The following is a 22,203-nucleotide window of genomic DNA, read 5'->3' on the forward strand; positions in this document are numbered from 1 at the left end:
ACAACAAACTCCCTCTGGCCACGTATCAGAAGAGGGGAAGGTCTTCCACTGGAAGAAGGATTACTAATCGCCCGTTTTAAAAGGGAACAATTAAATGTTTTATTGATACCCAAAGAACGGGGTAGATCTAACTGAAATGCCACCGGATTGATAACCCTAGTGATCTTATAAGGACCGATGAACCGGGGGCCTAACTTATGAGATGGCTGTCTCAACTTCAAATTCTTGGTAGACAATTAGACAAAGTCCCCTAATTTGAAGCTGCAGGGTCTTTTCCGCTTATCAAAAACCCTTTTGGTCACTAATGACACAGACACAAGGGCTTTCTTCACTTTCCTCCAAATACCTCTAAGGACCGAAACCACAGAGGAACCACCAGGTGTGGAGTCCAGGGGGTCAAAAGAATTGGATGATGCCCATACACACAAAGGAAGGGAGAGATCCCTGTAGCAGAGTGAGCCGCGTTGTTATAGGCAAACTCCGCCATGGACAGATGAGCAACCCAGTCAGTCTGACACTTGGAGACATAACACCTGAGGAACTGCTCCAAGGACTGGTTCACCCTTTCAGTCTGCCCATTAGACTGCGGATGGTAGCCTGATGACAAACTGACAGAAATCTGGAGATCGGAACAAAATGCCCTCCAGAATTTGGCCACAAACTGGGATCCGCGGTCAGAGACCACATCAAGTGGCAACCCGTGGAGGCGCACAACATGCAGCATAAATAATTCAGACAGGCGTCTGGCCGATGGCAGCCCAACCAATGGAACGAAGTGCGCCATCTTCGAAAACCTGTCAACGACAACCCAGATGGCTGTCATCCCCGAGGATTTGGGCAAGTCCACCACAAAATCCATTGAAATGTGGGTCCATGGCTTAGATGGAATAGAGAGTGGATGTAATGGGCCAACAGGAACCCCTCTAGGAGTCTTATTTCGGGCACAGATGTCACATACCCGAACCCACTGATTCACATCCCTAGCCACCGAGGGCCACCACACCGCCCTAGATAGCAACTCCCGAGTTCTGGCAATACCCGGGTGACCTGCCGACTTCTTGGCATGGAATTCCAGGAACACTCGCTGCCTTAACCTAGGAGGCACAAACAAAAGACCTACCGGAAGGTCTGGAGGAGCCTGCTCCTGTGCTCTAAGGACTAATGACAAGAGGTCCTGAGTAATGCCCACTTTAATACATGATGGGGACACAATGGGCAATGGCTCCTCGGTGGTCTCCTGGATTGGAGCAAAACTCCGCGAGAGCGCATCAGCCTTGATGTTTTTTGACCCAGGGCGATATGTTATCAAAAAATTAAAGCGAGCAAAAAACAAAGCCCATCGTGCCTGCCTGGCATTGAGGTGCTTCGCTGACTCTAAATATGCCAAATTCTTATGGTTGGTCTGAATTGAGACCACAAACTTAGCCCCCTCAAGCCAGTGTCTCCACTCTTCGAGTGCATCCTTAATAGCCAAAAATTCCCGGTTACCCACGTCATAATTCATCTCGGCAGGCGAAAATTTACGGGAAAAGTAAGCACAGGGATGAAGGCGATTATCAGACACCCCCATCTGAGAGAGCACTGCCCCAATACCCATCTCAGAGGCATCCACCTCCACCACAAAAGGACGCTCTGGATCTGGGTGTCGCAGCACCTTGGCCGAGACAAATGCCCTTTTGAGACGGGCAAAAGCCGCTTTGGCCTCACAAGACCAGTGAGCAACATCCGCCCCTTTCTTAGTGAGTGCCATCAAGGGCGCCACTATAGACGAAAATCCAGCGATAAATCGTCTATAAAAATTCGCAAAGCCCAGAAAACGCTGAAGCGCCTTCAAACTAGTGGGCTGCACCCAATCCAGGACTGCCTGTACCTTGGAACCCTCCATTTGGAAACCTTCTGGGGAGATAATATATCCTAGAAATGCGATTTGCTGAACTTCAAATTCGCACTTCTCCAGCTTCGCCCCAAGCCGGTGGTCTCTGAGTTTCTGGAGGACTAAGCGTACATGCTTCCGATGTTCCTCCAGGGAATGGGAGAAGATTAGGATGTCATCTAAGTATACAACTAAGAATCTATCCAAATATTCCCTGAGCACATCGTTCATGAAGTCCTGGAAGACTGCCGGGGCATTACAGAGCCCAAAAGGCATCACCAAATATTCATAATGCCCTGAGTGGGTATTAAAGGCAGTCTTCCATTCATCCCCCTCTCTTATTCGGATTAGATTGTACGCACCGCGTAGGTCAATCTTAGAAAAAATGGTGGCAGTACGAAGCTGGTCAAACAAGACCGAAATGAGAGGCAGTGGGTATGAGTTTTTAATCGTGATACGGTTCAATTCCCTGAAGTCGATGCAGGGTCGCAACGAACCGTCCTTTTTACCCACGAAGAAGAACCCCGACCCAACTGGAGACTGTGAAGGTCTGATAAATCCCTTAGCCAAGTTCTCCTGAATGTACTCTGCCATAGCCTGAGTCTCAGGACGTGACAGGGAGTACAACCTGCTCTTGGGAAGCTTAGCATTCGGCAACAAATCAATGGCACAGTCATAGGGGCGATGGGGAGGTAGTACCTCTGCAACTCTTTTGGAGAACACGTCCGCAAAATCTGCATAACATCCTGGCAATCCTGGCAAAGTTAGCTGCGAAAGCCTGACTGGAAGGCTCAAACAACTCCTGAAACAATCAGTACCCCAACTAAGAATCTCCCCAGAGACCCAGTCAAATTGAGGATTGTGGGCCCTTAACCAGGGTAACCCCAACACCAATGGGGCAAAAGTACAGACAGTCACATAAAAGGACAATTTTTCAGAGTGTGTGGCTCCAATAGACAAAGAAATCTGGCTAGTGCAAGAGGTAATTTTACCCTGGGATAATGGTTCCCCGTTTAACCCACAAATCTCAATTTCCGATGCCAAGGGTACTAAGGGAACAGAGTGTTTCAGGGCGAATTGGCGGTCCATAAAAACCCCGTCGGCCCCACTGTCCACAAAGGCCTCAGTCTTGACAGTTTGACCGAGGATCTTCAAGGTCACCGGAATGATAAAAGTCTTCTTGGGAAATTCTGACTTCTGGCCTGACAGGATATTTCCCATCACCCTCAGGCCCTGAAGTTTTCCGGCTTTTCTGGGCATGATACTACCACATGACCTTTATTCCCACAGTACAAACATAACCCCTGCTGTCTCCTCCGCGTCTTCTCATGCGAGGAGAGGCGGGTAGCCCCAATCTGCATAGGCTCCTCGGAAAATTCCTCAGAGTCTGAGGTTCCCTGGGGAAAGAAGGAAACCTCGGTCTCCCTTTCAAGCCTGCGCTCTCTCAGCCGTCTATCCACCCGAATGGATAACTGCATGAGCTGATCCAAGCTATCAGGCAAGGGATATTGTACCAGTTGGTCTTTTAACTGGTTAGAAAGACCTCTTCGGTACTGGTGTCTCAGGGCTGGGTCATTCCACTGGGTATCATGGGCAAACCTCCGAAACTCCGTACAATAAACCTCAACTGGCCTTCGCCCTTGCTTAAGGATTGAAATCTGAGCCTCGGCTGAGGCCGTCTTGTCAGGGTCATCATACAACATGCCCAGTGCCGTAAAAAAAGCATCAACACTTTTAAGCGACGGACAGTCAGGCTGCAACCCATATGCCCAGACCTGTGGGTCTCCTTGTAGCAGGGAAATCACTATGCCCACCCGCTGAATCTCCGACCCAGAAGACTGAGGCCTAAGCTGGAAATATAGCTTGCAGCTCTCCTTGAAACAAAAGAACTGCGAGCGATCTCCAGAAAAACGATTCGGGAGATTTACTTTCGGCTCCTTAACCCCTGAAGGTACTGCTGCTGCGGGAGCTCCGCCAGCGGCCTGCGAGGTGTGCATTTTAATGGACAAATCATTAAATTGTCGAGTCAGGACCTGCACCTGATCGACCACCTGTTGCAAAGTATTTTGAGGGGTATGCTCCATATTCCCACAAAATTTCAACAGGAGTATTAGGCTGCTGAATATGTTATGCACACCAGTGCCAGCAGGAATGTACTGGTGTCTGAACGGTGAGGGATGCAAAACAAATGAACTCACAGACAGACTGGGGAATATGACATTACATACACAGAAGGTGATAGGGTAACAAAATAAACACAAAGTGAACAGAGAAGCCCAAAGGCTAAGAAACTGGGTGTCTCCCTAATATTAGGAATGCTCAGATGGAAAGAAGCAAGATGTAGTGATTTAATACGTAGAGAACCCGAAATGCTGTTGCTAAGGGCAACAGCAAAACCCTAAAGGGTTACCAACGGGTGTGGCAGTAAACTCCTTGGTCAGAGATGGAATAATAGACACAAAGAGAGTCTCCACAATCCTAGTCCTCACTTGCAGTGCACTGGTTCAGTTTACTGCCACTAAACTGACACCTGAACACCTTGCACAGTGAGAAAGGATTTTGGCAGGCAAGTCTGAGAATACAGCCGCAAACTTGCTAGGTTCACAGAGTAGCAAAAGAACCCCAGCAGGTTAAATGACTGACTCCAGTCTTACTGCTAGGTCTGGATTGGCAGAGTGTAATACCAAATCCCAAGACCTATTTGCAGTAAGCAACAAACAAATACAAAGTTTACACAGTACTAGCTAGCTTTCAGGAACTGACTAACCAACAAGGATTCAGCAGCATCTGCCTAACCTGAGAAGAGGGTTTATATAGCAGGTGCTGTCCACTCCCCACTCAGACCTCACAGACTGTGAGCACAAAAACCAGCACCGGATCCCCTGCCGTGCACAGAGCCTGTAACCACTGCACAGCAAAAGACCCGAACCGGAGTATCAGCTACGCTCAGGTTACTCCGCTAGCACTTGTCTCCCGGTTGCCATGACGACGTGGCAGCACAGAGCAGGAGACCCTAACAATTATAAGACACATTGTAGCCTGTTATTAGCCTCTCAGTCACACGCTATTCACATATAATACACACTGTAACCCAGTGGCGTAAGTTCGTCACAGTCGCCCGGAGGCAAGATAAATATTGGTGCCCCCCTATTTCCTATATTAAGATAAATATATGTATGTATGTATGTGTGTGTGTGTGTGTGTGTGTGTGTGTGTGTGTGTATGGAGTGTTCTGAAAAAAAAATTATATACTGTACTTATACATTTAATTATCTTTTATTTTAAATCACACATTTCTTAGCAGTCATACCCAGGATTAGAACCCATGACCTGTTACACTAACAGCAGACACTTTACTGATGGAGTTATTTGCTCCTGTAGAGGAAGCATGAGAATTCTAACTATATGAAGTTACGTGTAATTGTCAGAGAAGTAGCTTCATATAGTTAGAATTGTCATATTTCCTATACAGGAGCAAACAGCTTCATCAGTAAGGTGCCGCATCCAGTGTAATAGGTTGTGGTTTCTAATCCTGGGTATGACACTTGTAAAATGTGTATATTCAGTATAATAAAGTGGGTGTGATTTGTAAGGTGCAGGGACCAGTGAGGAAGTCGGCCCCTGAAAAGATAGCAGCAGCTATCAAATAACTTAATTCAATGGTGTCACAGAATGGGAGGAGAGGTGCCCCTATTCAGAGCAGGAGGCCGGCGGCAGATGACTCCGTTGCCTCCCAGAGTTCTGCCTCTGCTGTAACCTAATATTAGCCTCTCAGTCACACGCTATTCACATATAATACACGTTGTAGCCTAATAATAGCCTCTCTGTCATACGCTATTCACATATAATACACATTGTAGCCTGTTATTAGCCTCTCAGTCACATACTATTCACATATAATACACAATGTAGACTAATATTAACCTCTGTCACACACTATTTACATAAAACACATTGTAGCCTGTTATTAGCCTCTCAGTCACACACTATTCACATATAATACACGTTGTAGCCTAATATTTGCCTCTCAGTCACACACTATTCACATATAGTACACATTGTAGCCTGTTATTAGCCTCTCAGTCACACACTATTCACATATAATACACATTGTAGCCTAATAATAGCCTTTCTGTCATACGCTATTCACATATAATACACATTGTAGTCTAATATTAGCCTCTCAGTGACATCATGGGGTGCATCAAGCTTTGCATTATGCATCCGACACTCAACATAAGCATAACTGTGTTTAGTAACGCTGTATGCTTGAGGTAGATAACAAAAGACAGCACTTCAAGCAATTTTAGCTTTGCTGCATCCAGCCCACAGTCCCATTTGTCGGGCGTGCTGAAGCCAGTGACTGTCCTTGACAGCAACGAGTGGTGTGCGTGTAGACGGCCTATTGCATACCTTATATAACCACCAAGCCAGCGCATGACACATGACGTACTTCATGGGCTACGCGATGCTGACGTCCGATGTAGGAGGTAGTCAGAGTAATGTGACTCGACCGTGTATTTGTTCTGGTGCTAGATGCCCAATGGTTTTTTTGCATGTTGCCAAATAGACTGATTTATACACGTAAAGCAGCTAAATCCATCTTAACTATTGGTCAGGAAAAGCTAAACTTTTCACACAGTTCGGCTCGCTACCTTGGGGAGGGGGGGGGGGGGGGGCAGGCATCCACGGTAATCATGCCCAATCAGAATAGCAATTGACTTACTCCGTCGGGTGCAGGGCGCCCAAGGAGCAGTTGAATTCCCCCATGGTAACAAGTTTCAATGCTGTCCCCAACATAAAATACAAACTATAGGCATTGTGGGAATTGTGTATAATGTGCACCTGACACGAATATTACCAGCTCCCATGTGTATTATATATCTGTAATGTGTATTATATGTGTCTGACCGGAATATAACCAGCTCACAGGTGTATTGTGTGTGAGTAACAGGAATATAACCATTATGCACATGGGAGCTGGTTATATTCCTGTCAGTCACACATAATACACATTTCTCTGACGTCCTAGTGGATGCTGGGAACTCCGTAAGGACCATGGGGAATAGACGGGCTCCGCAGGAGACTGGGCACTCTAAAAGAAAGATTAGGTACTATTTGGTGTGCACTGGCTCCTCCCTCTATGCCCCTCCTCCAGACCTCAGTTAGAATCTGTGCCCGGCCAGAGCTGGGTGCTCCTAGTGGGCTCTCCTGAGCTTGCTAGAAAGAAAGTATTTGTTAGGTTTTTTATTTTCAGTGAGATCTGCTGGCAACAGACTCACTGCTACGTGGGACTGAGGGGAGAGAAGCAAACCTACCTGCTTGCAGCTAGCTTGTGCTTCTTAGGCTACTGGACACCATTAGCTCCAGAGGGTTCGAACACAGGGCCTGACCTCGATCGTCCGTTCCCGGAGCCGTGCCGCCGTCCCCCTTGCAGAGACAGAAGAGAAGCGATGAAATCGGCGGCAGAAGACTCCTGTCTTCATTAAGGTAGCGCACAGCACCGCAGCTGTGCGCCATTGCTCCCACAGCACACCACACACTCCGGTCACTGTAGGGTGCAGGGCGCGGGGGGGGGGGGGCGCCCTGGGCAGCAATAAAAATACCTTTGCATAAAAATACATATAATACAGTCTGTGACTGTATATGTGTAAAACCCCCGCCATTTTTAGTCAGAAACAGGACAGAAGCCCGCCGCTGAAGGGGCGGGGCCTTCTTCCTCAGCACACCAGCGCCATTTTCTCTTCACAGCTGCGCTGGAAGGAGCTCCCCAGGCTTTCCCCTGCAGTATCCTGGTACACAAAGGGTGAAAAGAGAGGGGGGGGGGGCACAAAAATTTAGGCGCAAAAATTGTATATACAGCAGCTACTGGGTAAACACTGAGTTGTAGTGTAATCCCTAGGTTATATAGCGCTGGGGTGTGTGCTGGCATACTCTCTCTCTCTGTCTCTCCAAAGGGCCTTGTGGGGGAACTGTCCTCAAATAGAGCATCCCCTGTGTGTGTGGTGTGTCGGTACGCGTTTGTCGACATGTCTGAGGTAAAAGGCTCCTCTAAGGATGTGATAGAGCGGATATGTGTGTGTGAGGGTGTCTCTGTCGACAACGCCGACACCTGTTTGGATATGTGTAAGTGCTAAGGTGAATTTATTGCACAAATGGTTAGGGAACAGACAGGAAATCTACCCATGTCTGTCCCTATGTCACAGAGACCTTCAGAGTCTCACAATGCTCACTATCCAAAATAACAAACACTTGTATCGACACAGAGTTTAACTCCACTGTCGACTACGATAATGCAAAGTTACAGCCAAGATGGCTAGAAGGTATTCAATATATGATTATTGAAATAAAAGATGATTTGCATATCACTGATGACTCATCTGTCCCTGACACGAGAGTACACATGTTTCAGGGGAAGAATGCTGAGGTAAATTTCCCTCCTCTCATGAGGAAAAAGAGCGGGAATCTCCAGACAAGAGACGGCAGCTTCCCACAAGAGAATTCTCAGGCTGTATCCTTTCCCCACTAGGGCCAGGATGTGTTGAGAATCTTCCCCTAGGGTGTCCTGTTTGCACAGACGGTAGCACTTGCTATTCTCAGGGATCCTGCAGATAGCGTGCACATTCTAGTATACTACCCAGACCGGCGATTGTGTCGGCTTGGGTTTATAGCGCTGTGGCAGCGTGGACAGGTACCTTATCAGCAGAGATTGAGACCCTAGTAAATATATTAAAGATGCTGTCTTAAGTGATAGATATATAGTTATAAAGCATGCCCAAAGAGACATGAGTATACTGGGTCCTAGAGTCAAAGCTATGTCGATCTCTGCTTGACGTGTCCTGTAGAATATACATTGGACAGATGATGCCGACTTAAGAGGCATATGGAAGGCTGAGGATTATATGGAGAAGGGTTCTCGGGCCTGGTCTCCACAGCTATAGCTGGTAATTCTGCTAGTTTGCCTTATATTCCTGCACAGCCTAAGAAAGCACGACATTATTAAATGCAGCCTTTCGAATAAAGAAACAAGAAAGTCTGAGGTGCGTCCTTTCTTGTCAGAGCCGGGATCAACACAGCTAGTTCCCAGGAACAGAAGTCCTCCCCGGCCCCTACAAAAATCCACCTATGCCGCTGGGGCTCCACAGGCAGAGCTAGGCCCGGTGGGGACACGCCTTCGTAAGTTCAGCCACAAGTGGGTTCACTCCCTGTTAGGTCCCTGGGCAATAGATATTGTGTCTCAGGGATACAAGCTGGACTGTGAGAAGATGCCCCCTCACCGACGGCCCTGCGGGCTTCCCCCCAAGAGAGGGAGCCAGTGTTAACTGCAATTTACAAATTGTATCTTTAACAGGTGGTGGTCAAGGGTCCCCTCCTTCAACAAGAGGGTGTTATTATTCGACCATGTTGTAATCCCGAAACCAGACGGTTCGGTCAGACCCATATTGAATTAAAAATCCCTGAACATATACCTGAGAAGGTTCAAGTTCAAGATGGAATCGCTAAGAGCGGTCAGGGCGAGCCTAAAAAGAGGGAGACTTTATCGTGAATCGGGTCATAAGGGATGCATACCTTCATGTCCCCATTTATCTACCTCATTAGGCGTACCTCAGAATTGCGGTACGGCATTGTCATAACCAAGGTAATGGCGGATATGATTGTGCTCCTGCGGAAGCAAGGTGTCACTATTATCACGTACTTGGTCGATCTCCTCATACAAGCGAGATCAAGAGAGCAGTTGCTGAACAGCGTATCACTTTCTCCTGAAGTGTAACGGCAACACGGCTGGATTCTATATATTCCAAAGTCGCAGTTGGTTCCTACAGCTCATCTGCCTCTCCTAGGCACGATCCTAGACACAGACCAGAAAAGGGTTTATCTCCCGATAGAGAGAGCTCATGACACTGGTCAGGAATCTATTAAAACCAAAACAGGTGTCAGTGCATCACTGCACTCGAGTCCTGGGAAGGATGGTGGCATCATACGAGGCCATCCCCTTAGGCAGGTTCCATGCGAGGACCTTCCAATGGGACTTACTGGACAAGTGGTCCGGATCACCTCTTCAGATGCATCGGTTAATCACCCTATCCCCCAGGGCCAGGGTGTCTCTCCTGTGGTGGCTGCAGAGTGCTCACCTTCTCGAGGGCCGCAGATTCGGCATTCAGGACTGGATCCTGGTGACCACGGATGCAAGCCTCCGAGGGTGGGGGGCAGTTACACAGGGAAGAAATTTCCAAGGTCTGTCGTCAAGTCAACAGACTTGCCTCCACATCAATATCCTGGAACTAAGGGCCATATACAACGCCCTAAGTCAAGCGGAGATCCTGCTTCGCGACCAACCGGTTCTGATCCAGTCAGACCGCAGGGGTTCATGTAAACCGCCAAGGCGGCACAAGGAGCAGGGTGGCGAGGGTAGAAGCCACCAGAATTCTTCGCGGGGCGGAGAATCAAGTAAGCGCACTGTCAGCAGTGTTCATTCCGGGAGTGGACAACTGGGAAGCAGACTTCCTCAGCAGGCACGACCTCCACCCGGGAAAGTGGGGACTTCATCAGGAAGTCTTCACGCAGTTTGCAAATTGATGGGAACTGCCTCAGGTGGACTAGATGGCGTCCCACCTCAATAAAAAGCTAAAAAAGGTTTTACGCCGGGTCAAGGGACCCTCAGGTGATGGGTGTAGTACGGGTGACCGGCGGTCTCCTGACCGCCGGTCACCTTACCGACGCCGGGATCCCGGCAGCATACAGACGCCGGGATCCCGGCGGGGAGGGGCGAGTGCAGCAAGCCCCTTGCGGGCTCGCCACACTGCGGGCTCGGTGGCGACCTGCGGTCGCCACGGGTTCTATTCCCACTCTATGGGTGTCGTGGACACCCACGAGTGGAAATAGTCCCTGTTGGTTGGCATGCCGACCATCGGGATAGTGAGCCGTCGGGCTCACGGAGGAGGTCATGTGACTGTCGGTCAGCCGACCGGCGGTCACATGACTACCACCCCAGGTGATAGCTGTGGTCGCACTAGTAACACCGTGGGTGTTCCAGTCGGTCTATGTATTCCCTCCTCTTCCTCTCATACCCAAGGGCTGAGAATTGTAATAAAAGGAGGAGTGAGAACAATATTCTTTGCTCCGAATTGGCCAAGAAGGACTCGGTACCCGGAGCTGCAAGAAATGCTCTCAGAGGACTCAGGGCTTCTGCCTCTCAGACAGGACATGTTGCAACAGGAGCCCTGTCTGTTCCAAGACTTACCGCGGCTGCATTTGACGGCATGGCGGTTGAACGCCGGATCATAGCGGAAAAGGGCATTCCGGATGCAGTTATTCCTACGCTGATAAAGGCTAGGAAAGACGTGACAGCAAGACTTTTTCACTGTATATAGCGAAAATAGGTTGCTTGGTGTGAGGCCGGGAAGGCCCTACAGAGGAATTCCAGCGGGGTCAATTCCTGCACTTCCTACAGTCAGGAGTGACTATGGGCCTAAAATTAGGATCCATAAAGGTCAAGATTTCGGCCCTATCCATTTTCTCTCAAAAAGAACTGGCTTCACTGCCTGAAGTTCAGACGTTGTTCCGGGGGTGCTGCATATTCAGCCTCCTTTTGGGCCACCGGTGGCACCTTGGGATCTTAACGTTGTGTTGGATTTCCTGAAATCCCACTGGTTTGAGCCACTTAAGACCGTGGAGCTAAAATCTCACGTGGAAAGTGGTCATGCTATTGGCCTTAGCTTCGGCTAGGCGTGTGTCAGAATTGGCGGTTTTGTCATGTAAAAGCCCTTATCTGATCTTCCATATGGACAGGGTAGAATTGAGGACTCGTCTCCAATTTCTCCCTAGGGTGGTATCATCGTTTCATTTGAACCAGCCTATTGTGGTGCCTGCGGCTACTAGGGACTTGGAGGATTCCAAGTTGCTGGACGTAGTCCGGGCTTTGAAAATGAATGTTTCCGGAACGGCGGGAGTCAGAAAGTCTGACTCGCTGTTTATTCTGTATGCAGCCAACAAGGTTGGCGCTCCTGCTTCAAAGCAGACTATTGCTCGCTGGATCTATAGCACGATTCAGCTGGTTCACTCTGCGGCTGGATTGCCGCATCCAAAATGGTAAAAGCCCATTCCACAAGGAAGGTGGGCTCTTCTTGGGCGGCTGACCGAGGGGTCTCGGCTTTACAGCTTTGCCGAGCTACTACTTGGTCGGGGTCAAACAAGTTTGCTAAGTTCTACAAGTTTGAGGAGGACCTTGAGTTTGCTCATGCGGTGCTGCAGAGTCATCCGCGCTCTCCCGCCCGTTTGGGAGCTTTAATATAATCCCCATGGTCCTTACGGAGTCCCCAGCATCCACTAGGACGTCAGAGAAAATAAGAATTTACTCACCGGTAATTCTATTTCTCGTAGTCCGTAGTGGATGCTGGGCGCCCGTCCCAAGTGCGGACTCTCTGCAATACATGTATATAGTTATTGCTTAACTAAAGGGTTATTGTTATGAGCCATCCGTTAAATGAGGCTCAGTTGTTGTTCATACTGTTAACTGGGTATGGTTATCACAAGTTGTACAGTGTGATTGGTGTGGCTGGTATGAGTCTTACCCTGGATTCCAAATCCTTTCCTTGTTGTGTCAGCTCTTCCGGGCACAGTTTCCCTAACTGAGGTCTGGAGGAGGGGCATAGAGGGAGGAGCCAGTGCACACCAGATAGTACCTAATCTTTCTTTTAGAGTGCCCAGTCTCCTGCGGAGCCCGTCTATTCCCCATGGTCCTTACGGAGTTCCCAGCATCCACTACGGACTACGAGAAATAGAATTACTGGTGAGTAAATTCTTATTTATACACATGGAAGCTGGTTATATTCCTGTCAGACACATATAATACATGAGAGCTGGTTATATTCCTGTCAGACACGTAGAATACACATGGGAGCTGGTTATATTCCTGTCAGACAAATGATACACATGGGAGTTGGTTATATTCCTGTCAGACACACACATTACACATTATGCACATGGGAGCTGGTTATATTCCTTTCGGCACTCATATAATTCACACTATACACATGGGGGCTGGTTATATTCCTGTCAGATACATACAATACACATTATACACATGGGAACTGGTTATATTCCTGTCAGACACACATTATAAACATGGGAGCTTGTTATATTCCTGTTGGACACATATAATACACATTATACACATGGGAGTTGGTTATATTCCTATCAGACACACATAATACACATTATGCACATGGGAGCTGGTTATATTCCTATCAGACACACATAATACACATTATACACATGGGAGGTGGTTATATTCCTGTCAGACACATATTATACACATGGAAGGTGGTTATATTCCTGTCAGACACATATAATACACATTATACACATGGGAGCTTGGCTCGCTACATTCCTTTCAGTCACACATAATACACATTATGCCAGTGGTTTCCAAACTTTTTTGAATCACGGCGCCCTAGAATATCAGAATTTTTTACACGGCACCCCTAGGCCAAAAATTTCTTATTGAGAAATTTAGAAAGAAATATTACATTAAGTAGATCGCGTTTATATGTCATCCTTAGGGTCAGTTGTGTGGTGAGGGACAAGATTTGCTTCTGTTTGGCCACATATTTTATGACTGGCAGCCACCAGCGCTGGTTTTGCCTATTATATTGACCATGAATAATTTGAATTGGTCCTGGACCACCAATCCTGGGCACCCCTGCAAGTGTCCCGAGGCACCCCAGGGAGCCACGGCACACAGTTTGGGAACCCCTGCATTATGCACATGAAAGCTGGTTATATTCCTGTCAGGCAGATATAATTCACATTATAAACATGGGAGCTTGTTATATTCCTGTCGGACACATATAATACACATTATACACATGGGAGCTGGTTATATTCCTGCAGAAACATAATACACATTATACACATGGCAGCAGATTATATTCCTGTCGGACACATATGATACACATTATAAACATGGGAGCTGGTTATATTCCTGTCGGACACATATAATACACATTATGCACATGGGAGCTAGTTATATTCCTGCAGAAACATAATACACATTATACACATGGCAGCAGATTATATTTCTGTCGGACACATATGATACACATTATAAACATGGGAGCTGGTTATATTCCTGTCATTCACACACACTACACATTATGCACATGGGAGCTGGTTTTATTCCTGTCAGTCACACATAATACACATTATGCACATGGAAGCTGGTTATATTCCTGTCAGACACACATAATACACATTATGCACATGGGAGTTGGTTTTATTCCTGTCAGTCACACATAATACACATTATGCACATGGAAGCTGGTTATATTCCTGTCAGACACACATAATACACATTGGGGGTCATTCCGACCCGATCGCTCGCTGCAGTTTGTCGCAGCGCAGCGTTCGGGTCAGAACTGCGCATGCGGCGCCGGCACAATGCAGCTTTCGTTACCTAGCGATCGCCTCTGAGGCAGAGGCGGTCGCTAGGCGAGAGGGGCCTGAACGGCGGCATTAAGACGCCGTTTAGGAGGAGCGGTCCGGCCAACGCAGGCATGGCCGGACCGTTGGGCGAGCCGTGGTGGCTGCGTGACGTCTCACGCAGCCGCTGCGGCCAGCGGGTGCGACGAGCAACTCCCGGCCTGCCGCAGGAGCTGCGCTGACCGGGAGTTACTCCTCAAATACAAAGACATCGCCTCTGTGCGATGCTTTTGCATTTGTGTGGGGGGGCCGGCACTGACATGCGGGGCGGACTAGCCCTGTGCTGGGCGTCCCCCCGCATGTCTGAGTTAATGATCGTAGCTGTGCTAAACTTAGCACAGCTACGATCAACTCGGAATGACCCCCCCCCATTATGCACATGGGAGCCGGTTATATTCCTGTCAGACACACATAATACACATTATACACATGGGAGCTGGTTATATTCCTGCAGACACATAATACGCATTATACACATAGGAGCAGGTTATATTCTTGTCGGACACATATGATACACATTATAAACGTGGGAGCTGGTTATATTCCTGTCAGTCACACATAATACACATTATGCACATGGGAGCTGGTTATATTCCTGTCAGTCACACATAATACACATTATACACATGGGAGCTGGTTATATTCCTGCAGACACATAATACGCATTATACACATAGGAGCAGGTTATATTCTTGTCGGACACATATGATACACATTATAAACGTGGGAGCTGGTTATATTCCGGTCAGTCACACATAATACACATTATGCACATGGGAGCTGGTTATATTCCTGTCAGTCACACATAATACACATTATGCACATGGGAGCTGGTTATATTCCTGTCAGTGGCACATAATACACATTATGCACATGGGAGCTGGTTATATTTCTGTCAGTCACACATTATGCACATGGGAGCTGGTTATATTTTTGTCGGACACATATAATTCATATAATTCACATTATACACATGGGAGGTGGTTATATTCCTGTTGGACACATATAATACACATTATACAAATGGGCGCTGGTTATATTCCTGTCAGATACATAATAAACATTATACACATGGGAGTTGGTTATATTTCTGTCAGTCACACATTATGCACATGGGAGCTGGTTATATTCCTGTCAGACACACATTATGCGCATGGGAACTGGTTATATTCCTGTCGGACACATATAATTCACATTATAAACATGGGAGCTTGTTATATTCCTGTCGGACACATATAATACACATTGTACACATGGGAGCTGGTTATATTCCTGTCGGACACATAGTATACACATTATAAACGTGGGAGCTGGTTATGTTCCTGTCAGTCAGACATAATACACAATATATACATGGGAGCTGGTTATATTCCTGTCAGACACATATAATACACATTGTACACATGGGAGCAGGTTATATTCCTGTCAGACACACATTATGCACATGGGAGTTGGTTATATTCCTGTCGGACACACATAATTCACATTATAAACATGGGAGCTTGTTATATTCCTGTCGGACACATATAATACACATTGTACATATGGGAGTTGGTTATATTCCTGTCGGACACACATAATACACATGGGAGCTGGTTATATTCCTGTCGGACACACATAATACACATGGGAGCTGGTTATATTCCTGTCAGACACATAATACACATTACGCACATGGTATCTTGTTATATTCCTGTCAGAAACATAATACACATTATGCACATGGGAGCAGGTTATATTCCTGTTGGACACATATAATACACATTATACACATGGGAGCTAGTTATATTCCTGTCAGAGAGATGTAATACCCATTATACACCTAGTAGCTGGTTGTGTTCCCATCAGACACACTGTAGTGTTATTTTTATTTCTCTTAGTAAATTATAATGCTACATACATTGCAGCTAGTTTTATACTTGACATTCAGACATAATACTCATTGTACACATTGGGGGGAATTCACTTGATATTGCTGCAGTGGCGATATTCAGTTGATCGGTTTTCTCACTGATCATGCCCATTAGTGTCAGGTTTAGCGGCACAAAGCATCTAAACCCGACTAAAGTAATGCTGGGTACACACTAGACGATAAAGTGGACGATGTGATGATACACATCGTTCACGATATTGGGGGTAATTGAGATCTGATCGCTAGACAGCTATTTTTGCAGTCCTGCGATCAGATAGTCGCAGCCTACAAGGGGAGTGTAGCTTAGCTGTGCAAGTGCGCGAACGCATGTTTAGCAGAGCTGCACAAACTGATTTTGTGCAGTCTCTGCACAGCCCAGGACTTACTCAGCTACTGCGATCACATCAGCCTGTCCGGGACCGGATTTGACGTCAGACACCCACCCTGCAAACGCATGGACACTCCTGCGTTTTTCCAAACACTCCCTGAAAACGGTCAGTTGCCACCCACAAACGCCCTCTTCCCGTCAATCTCCTTGCGAAGGCACGTGCAAATTGATCCTTCCCACAAACCCGTCGCTGACCGGCGATCCCCTTTGTAGCAGTCCATTGCGCCCGCGCATTGCGGTGCATACGCAGTTTGGATCTGATCGCCCGCTGTGTGAAAACGTTCAGCAGCGATCAAATCTGAATTGCCCCCATTGTCCAGTGTGTATGCACTTTGTCGCTGATGATGCACTGCCGATACCTGTCCCGCCACTGGGTCCCATCATGCAAGATGTTGCCAGGTACACTCATCGTGTAGTGCAGGCATGTCAAATTCATGGTCATCCAGCTGTTGTGAATCTACAAGTCCCAGCATGCTTTACCAGCTGATCAGTTAAAGGTATGCTGGCAAAGCATGCTGGGACTTGTAGTTTCACAACAGCTGGAGGGCTACGAGTTTGACATGCCTGGAGTAGTGTGTACCCAGCTTTATGGGTGTGACATAAAATGTACCCTTTGAGCGCTCAAACGGGTCACTTTTCGCACTTCTCAGCTAGCCAGCCTGGGGAAGGGGGGGTGAGCTGAAATACTGGCGCTGGCAGCCGAATGGAGCTACAATTGAATAGCTCCATTGGGCACCATCAGCTGGCTGCCAGCAAAAATAACAATTGAATTCTCCCCATTGTTGCTTATTGTATTTCTGACAGTCACATATAATACACATTGGACCGATGGTAATGCCCCGAACCTGTACTGTGCATGTGCAGTACCAGTCTGCGACGTAGGTTGCACTACGGCACCAGACAGTGATTGCCAGTTTGATGCCATTTGAGGGCGGGGAGAGGGCAGTGACGGCCATTGGTTGAGGAGGGACGAGTCCATGACCTCCGTCAGAGGACAGAGATTTCCTTGCCCCTAGGTAGGACCTGCGCCGGCCAGTCTGCGTGACCCCATGGGCCACATAGCCGTCCGATGGTGTCGCAGATGATCCGATACTACATACTAGGATGCAGTATCGGATCAGTAATACATGCAGAAGGCGTGATGCCACCTGCTGCATTACCATATTAGTGCTATCGCTGCTGCTTCCATGTTAAGCCTGAGCGATAGCCTCTCCATCCACATCTGAATCAGGCCCTTTGTGCATTGATATATACAAGCTTGTATCTCCTCTCATATCCAGGATTTTCTTTTCTCCCTCCTATACAGGTATACTGTGAGGAATGTGAAAGTGAATGCCTGTCAGAAACGTTGTGTGGAGAAGAGACCTGCCAACATAAAAGCATCCTATGTAGACCATTCGACAGAGTTCATGAAAATGGACAGGAAGCGGAGTCACATGACTGAGACTATATTAAATCTGACCCTGAAGATAATCCACCTTCTTACTGGAAAGGTGAGAGATTCTGGGAATGTCACACTGACAGGTACTCTCAAAGTTCCATATCTGTATAGTTACAATCATTCATGTTCCTTGAATAAATAGGATTACGTTGCTGAGAAGGAGTGCTGTGTGTGTGCAGCATCCAGCAGCAGCCGCCCCAGTGTGTCAGGAGGACAGACAAGGACCCAGAGCCCCATCACGGAGCCCCCACCTCACTCGCTAATACATGAGAGAGACAAAGAGCAGAAGATCCTGGAACTCACCAACAAGATCATTCAGCTGCTGACTGGAGAGGTGACTGCTGGGAATGGGGCATTATACAGTAACACCAGGGGAGGTGTCTGGGTGATGACTGGAGAGGTGACTGCTGGGAATGGGACATTATACAGTAACACCAGGAGAGGTGTCTGGGTAATGACTGGAGAGGTGACTGCTGGGAATGGGACATTATACAGTAACACCAGGGGAGGTGTCTGGGTGATGACTGGAGAGGTGACTGCTGGGAATGGGACATTATACAGTAACACCAGGGGGGAGGTGTCTGGGTGATGACGAGAGAGGTGACTGCTGGGAATGGGGCATTATACAGTAACACCAGGGGAGGTGTCTGGGTGATGACTGGAGAGGTGACTGCTGGGAATGGGGCATTATACAGTAACACCAGGGGAGGTGTCTGGATGATGACTGGAGAGGTGACTGCTGGGAATGGGACATTATACAGTAACACCAGGGGAGGTGTCTGGGTGATGACTGGAGAGGTGACTGCTGGGAATGGGTCATTATACAGTAACACCAGGGGAGGTGTCTGGGTGATGACTGGAGAGGTGACTGCTGGGAATGGGGCATTATACAGTAACAGCAGGGGAGGTGTCTGGGTGATGACTGGAGAGGTGACTGCTGGGAATGGGGCATTATACAGTAACACCAGGGGAGGTGTCTGGATGATGACTGGAGAGGTGACTGCTGGGAATGGGACATTATACAGTAACACCAGGGGAGGTGTCTGGGTGATGACTGGAGAGGTGACTGCTGGGAATGGGTCATTATACAGTAACACCAGGGGAGGTGTCTGGGTGATGACTGGAGAGGTGACTGCTGGGAATGGGGCATTAAACAGTAACACCAGGGGAGGTGTCTGGGTGATGACTGTATCATTGTGTGTGGCAGGTTCCTATAAGATGTCAGGATGTCACTATCTATCTCTCCATGGAGGAGTGGGAGTATGTAGAGGGACACAAGGATCTGTACGAGGACGTCTTGGAGAATTACTGCCCAAACACATCACTGGGTAATACGTTTATTTAAAAAATGATGTACATGGTTATATTGCGTGTTTTACATGTAGAATTGGAAATGTTTTCTAAGAGAGTGCACTTAATTTTGAACAGGTTTACACCAAGTTGAAGACCCGTCAAGAGTGTTTTGCACCAGTGATTCTTTATTGGAGTGCACATGTGAAGATGACAGTGCCATTGCAGTATCCCCAGCATCTGGCGCAAATACAACCAGTCTTTTGAAAAATATGAATGAGGAATTCGCTAATGCACCCAAGGATAATACACGATCTCCACCCACTCGTACGTTGGATAAATCAGTCTCTTGTGGTGGAGTAACCCTTACGGACACTGACACAAACAAACCCACAGATCGTAGACGATATACGTCTACTCCTGTTAAGGAGGCAACAGTCTCATGTGATGGAGGAAATCTTACAGACAGCACTATATATACACCCCCAGATCAGAAACAATATATATCTACACCTATTAAGGAGAAATCAGTCTTACGTAAAAGAGACTCCAAATATATTCGTACACCCACAGATAACCCCCCGTATACACCTGTCCCTGTTAATGAGGAATTGATGCAATATGAAGAAGGACCTATCACAGGCACCGGAAGTTACACACCCGCAGATTGTAGACAGACACAATGCACCATCACTGGGGAACCATATAACTGGACTGCTAATGCAAAGGCAAAATATAATGCTGTCCTAGAAAAGTCTAAAAGTAATATTAACAGACCATATAATAAAACAGGGTATCTGTGCCTCGATACACCGCAGAGCACAGACAAGACATACGTCTGTTCAAAGTGTGGGCAGCAGTTCACCAGTGAGTCAGAACTTACTAAGCATCAGACTGTCCATATGCAGCCTGGATCCTTTATCTGCCCTGAATACGGGAAGTCTGTCACTGCTCGGCCAAACCTGGTCCCACCTCCAGAAAGTCAACTGGCAGCAAAATCGGTCCCGCATGATAACAGGAGAATGCCGTCTAGCCATAAATCTGTGCCGAGTTCACGCGAGACTGCAGATAAGCCATTTAAATGCCAGCAATGTGGAGAAGGTTTTATAAGCAAATTCGAGCTTGTTACGCACCGGGTAGTCCACATCAGGCGGCCGTACGCATGCCCTGATTGTGGGAGGCGGTTCTTTAGCCGTACCGGCCTCGCTACGCATCAGAAGACTCACACAGGTCAGAAACTGTTTGTGTGTCCCACATGCAGGAAGAGTTTCATTACAAAAGCTCACCTCCTGTTGCATCAGGAAATCCATGATGGAAGGAAGTCGGATGCATGCTCTGAGAACGGAACGTTTGTTGGCGATGACCCGAGTGTTGGCAAAGGTCAGGGCGTTAACACCGAAGAGAAGTCTTTCTCCTGCCCGGAATGTGGGGAACAATTCTATAGCAGCGAGCATTTCCTGCAGCATCAGAGCAGACACTTCAGCAACAGTCCGTTTATTTGCTCTGACTGTGGAAAGTGTTTTAGAAGGAAAGCAGGCCTTGCTAAACATAAGAGGGTCATCCACCAAGGAGACGTCATGTTTAATTGTTTTGGGTGTGGGAAAGGCTTTGCTTGTAAGTCAGAGCTCGTCAGACATGTGACGGTGCACACTGGAGAGAAACCATTTTCCTGTGCTGTTTGTAGGAAATGTTTCTCATTTAAGTCCGCCCTGGTTAGGCATCAAAGGATTCACAACGGAGATAGGCCGCATTCATGCGTCGAATGTGGCAAAGGATTTTCCTGCAACTCGGACCTCCTTAGACACCAGTCCGTCCACCAAAGAAGCTTCAGTGGTAACTTACAGTATGTTCCGTAAAAGCCAATTTCCGCAGGAGATGACCAAATTTGATGGTCCTTAAGGTATGCAGTCAGTATGTTAGCAGCCACTAGATCCTGGACCTTGTTACTGTTGACATAACGTACCCATTCCTTCTTATATGAAGTTTATGCAAAAGGAAAGAGTGTTACAAGATAAGTTATTTCTAAAAAAAATTAAAAAAAAAATTATTTTATGAATTTATACCTCATTTTTTCATGATAGCAATCTCTAACAATTAGACTGGCATGAGCTGACCTAGTTGGGTATATTTTGTTGACATTTGTCTTGTCGACACAGATGAAATGTTGACATAATTAGAAGGTCTACAAAATATTCCTTGTTGGTCCAGCGGTTGCTTAACTTGTTTGGTGGGTCCAGCGTTATCTTCCGGGGTCCGGCAGTCATCTGACTGCGTTCTAGCTGATCCTGCGGCTCCTCCTGCAGTGACTAATGTCCCTAACCCTCCCGTTAGTGCCTAATCCTAGTCCTTCCGTCCCTCAGCCTAACCTTTGGCTATCTGAGAATGTCGCCATTTCAGACGTCGACACTGAAAGATCAGGTCGTCACTTTCTTTCAAGTAGCATCCTTTGGGTCAGTAGAGACTACTCGATGTAATTTGCCACAATTCTTATACCCTCTAAAGCTACAGTGTATAAACTAACTCAGGGTTACTCATTAAAATAAAATGGACCTAAACACCAGTTGTTTAATGTGGTGCTGAAAAATAAAGGTGTGGATATTTGAATATGGTTTGAATTACTGTGTGAATGTGTTTGTTTTTTTTATACTTTTGGAATCAATAAAATATATTCTAGGGTGTAATTTATACTTTTTGTTGTCAAAGAATAGTACATGATTGGGAAATGAGTGTAATAATTCCATTGGAAATATGGCAACTATTATGCGTTAATACATTTTCTCATACGTGATAGAGGATGCTGGGGACGACATCAAGACCAT

At 47.1% G+C, this 22,203-nt stretch overlaps 1 protein-coding gene across 2 annotated transcripts in view; it reads left to right on the forward strand.

Annotated features, from left to right (window-relative positions):
- Positions 1–21,999, forward strand: part of LOC135054876 (oocyte zinc finger protein XlCOF7.1-like) — a 30,441-nt gene extending 8,442 nt beyond the window's left edge. For both annotated transcript variants that reach the window (XM_063958297.1, XM_063958298.1), the window contains 4 exons: positions 17,960–18,146; positions 18,237–18,428; positions 19,302–19,422; positions 19,523–21,999. In XM_063958297.1, coding sequence (XP_063814367.1) covers positions 17,960–18,146; positions 18,237–18,428; positions 19,302–19,422; positions 19,523–21,240 — 2,218 coding nt within the window. In that variant the 3' untranslated portion in view covers positions 21,241–21,999. The remainder of the gene's footprint in view (positions 1–17,959; positions 18,147–18,236; positions 18,429–19,301; positions 19,423–19,522) is intronic.
- Positions 22,000–22,203: the final 204 nt, after the last annotated feature.

This window comes from Pseudophryne corroboree, chromosome 3 (assembly GCF_028390025.1).
Source record: "Pseudophryne corroboree isolate aPseCor3 chromosome 3, aPseCor3.hap2, whole genome shotgun sequence".
Classification (NCBI taxonomy): Eukaryota; Metazoa; Chordata; class Amphibia; order Anura; family Myobatrachidae; genus Pseudophryne; species Pseudophryne corroboree.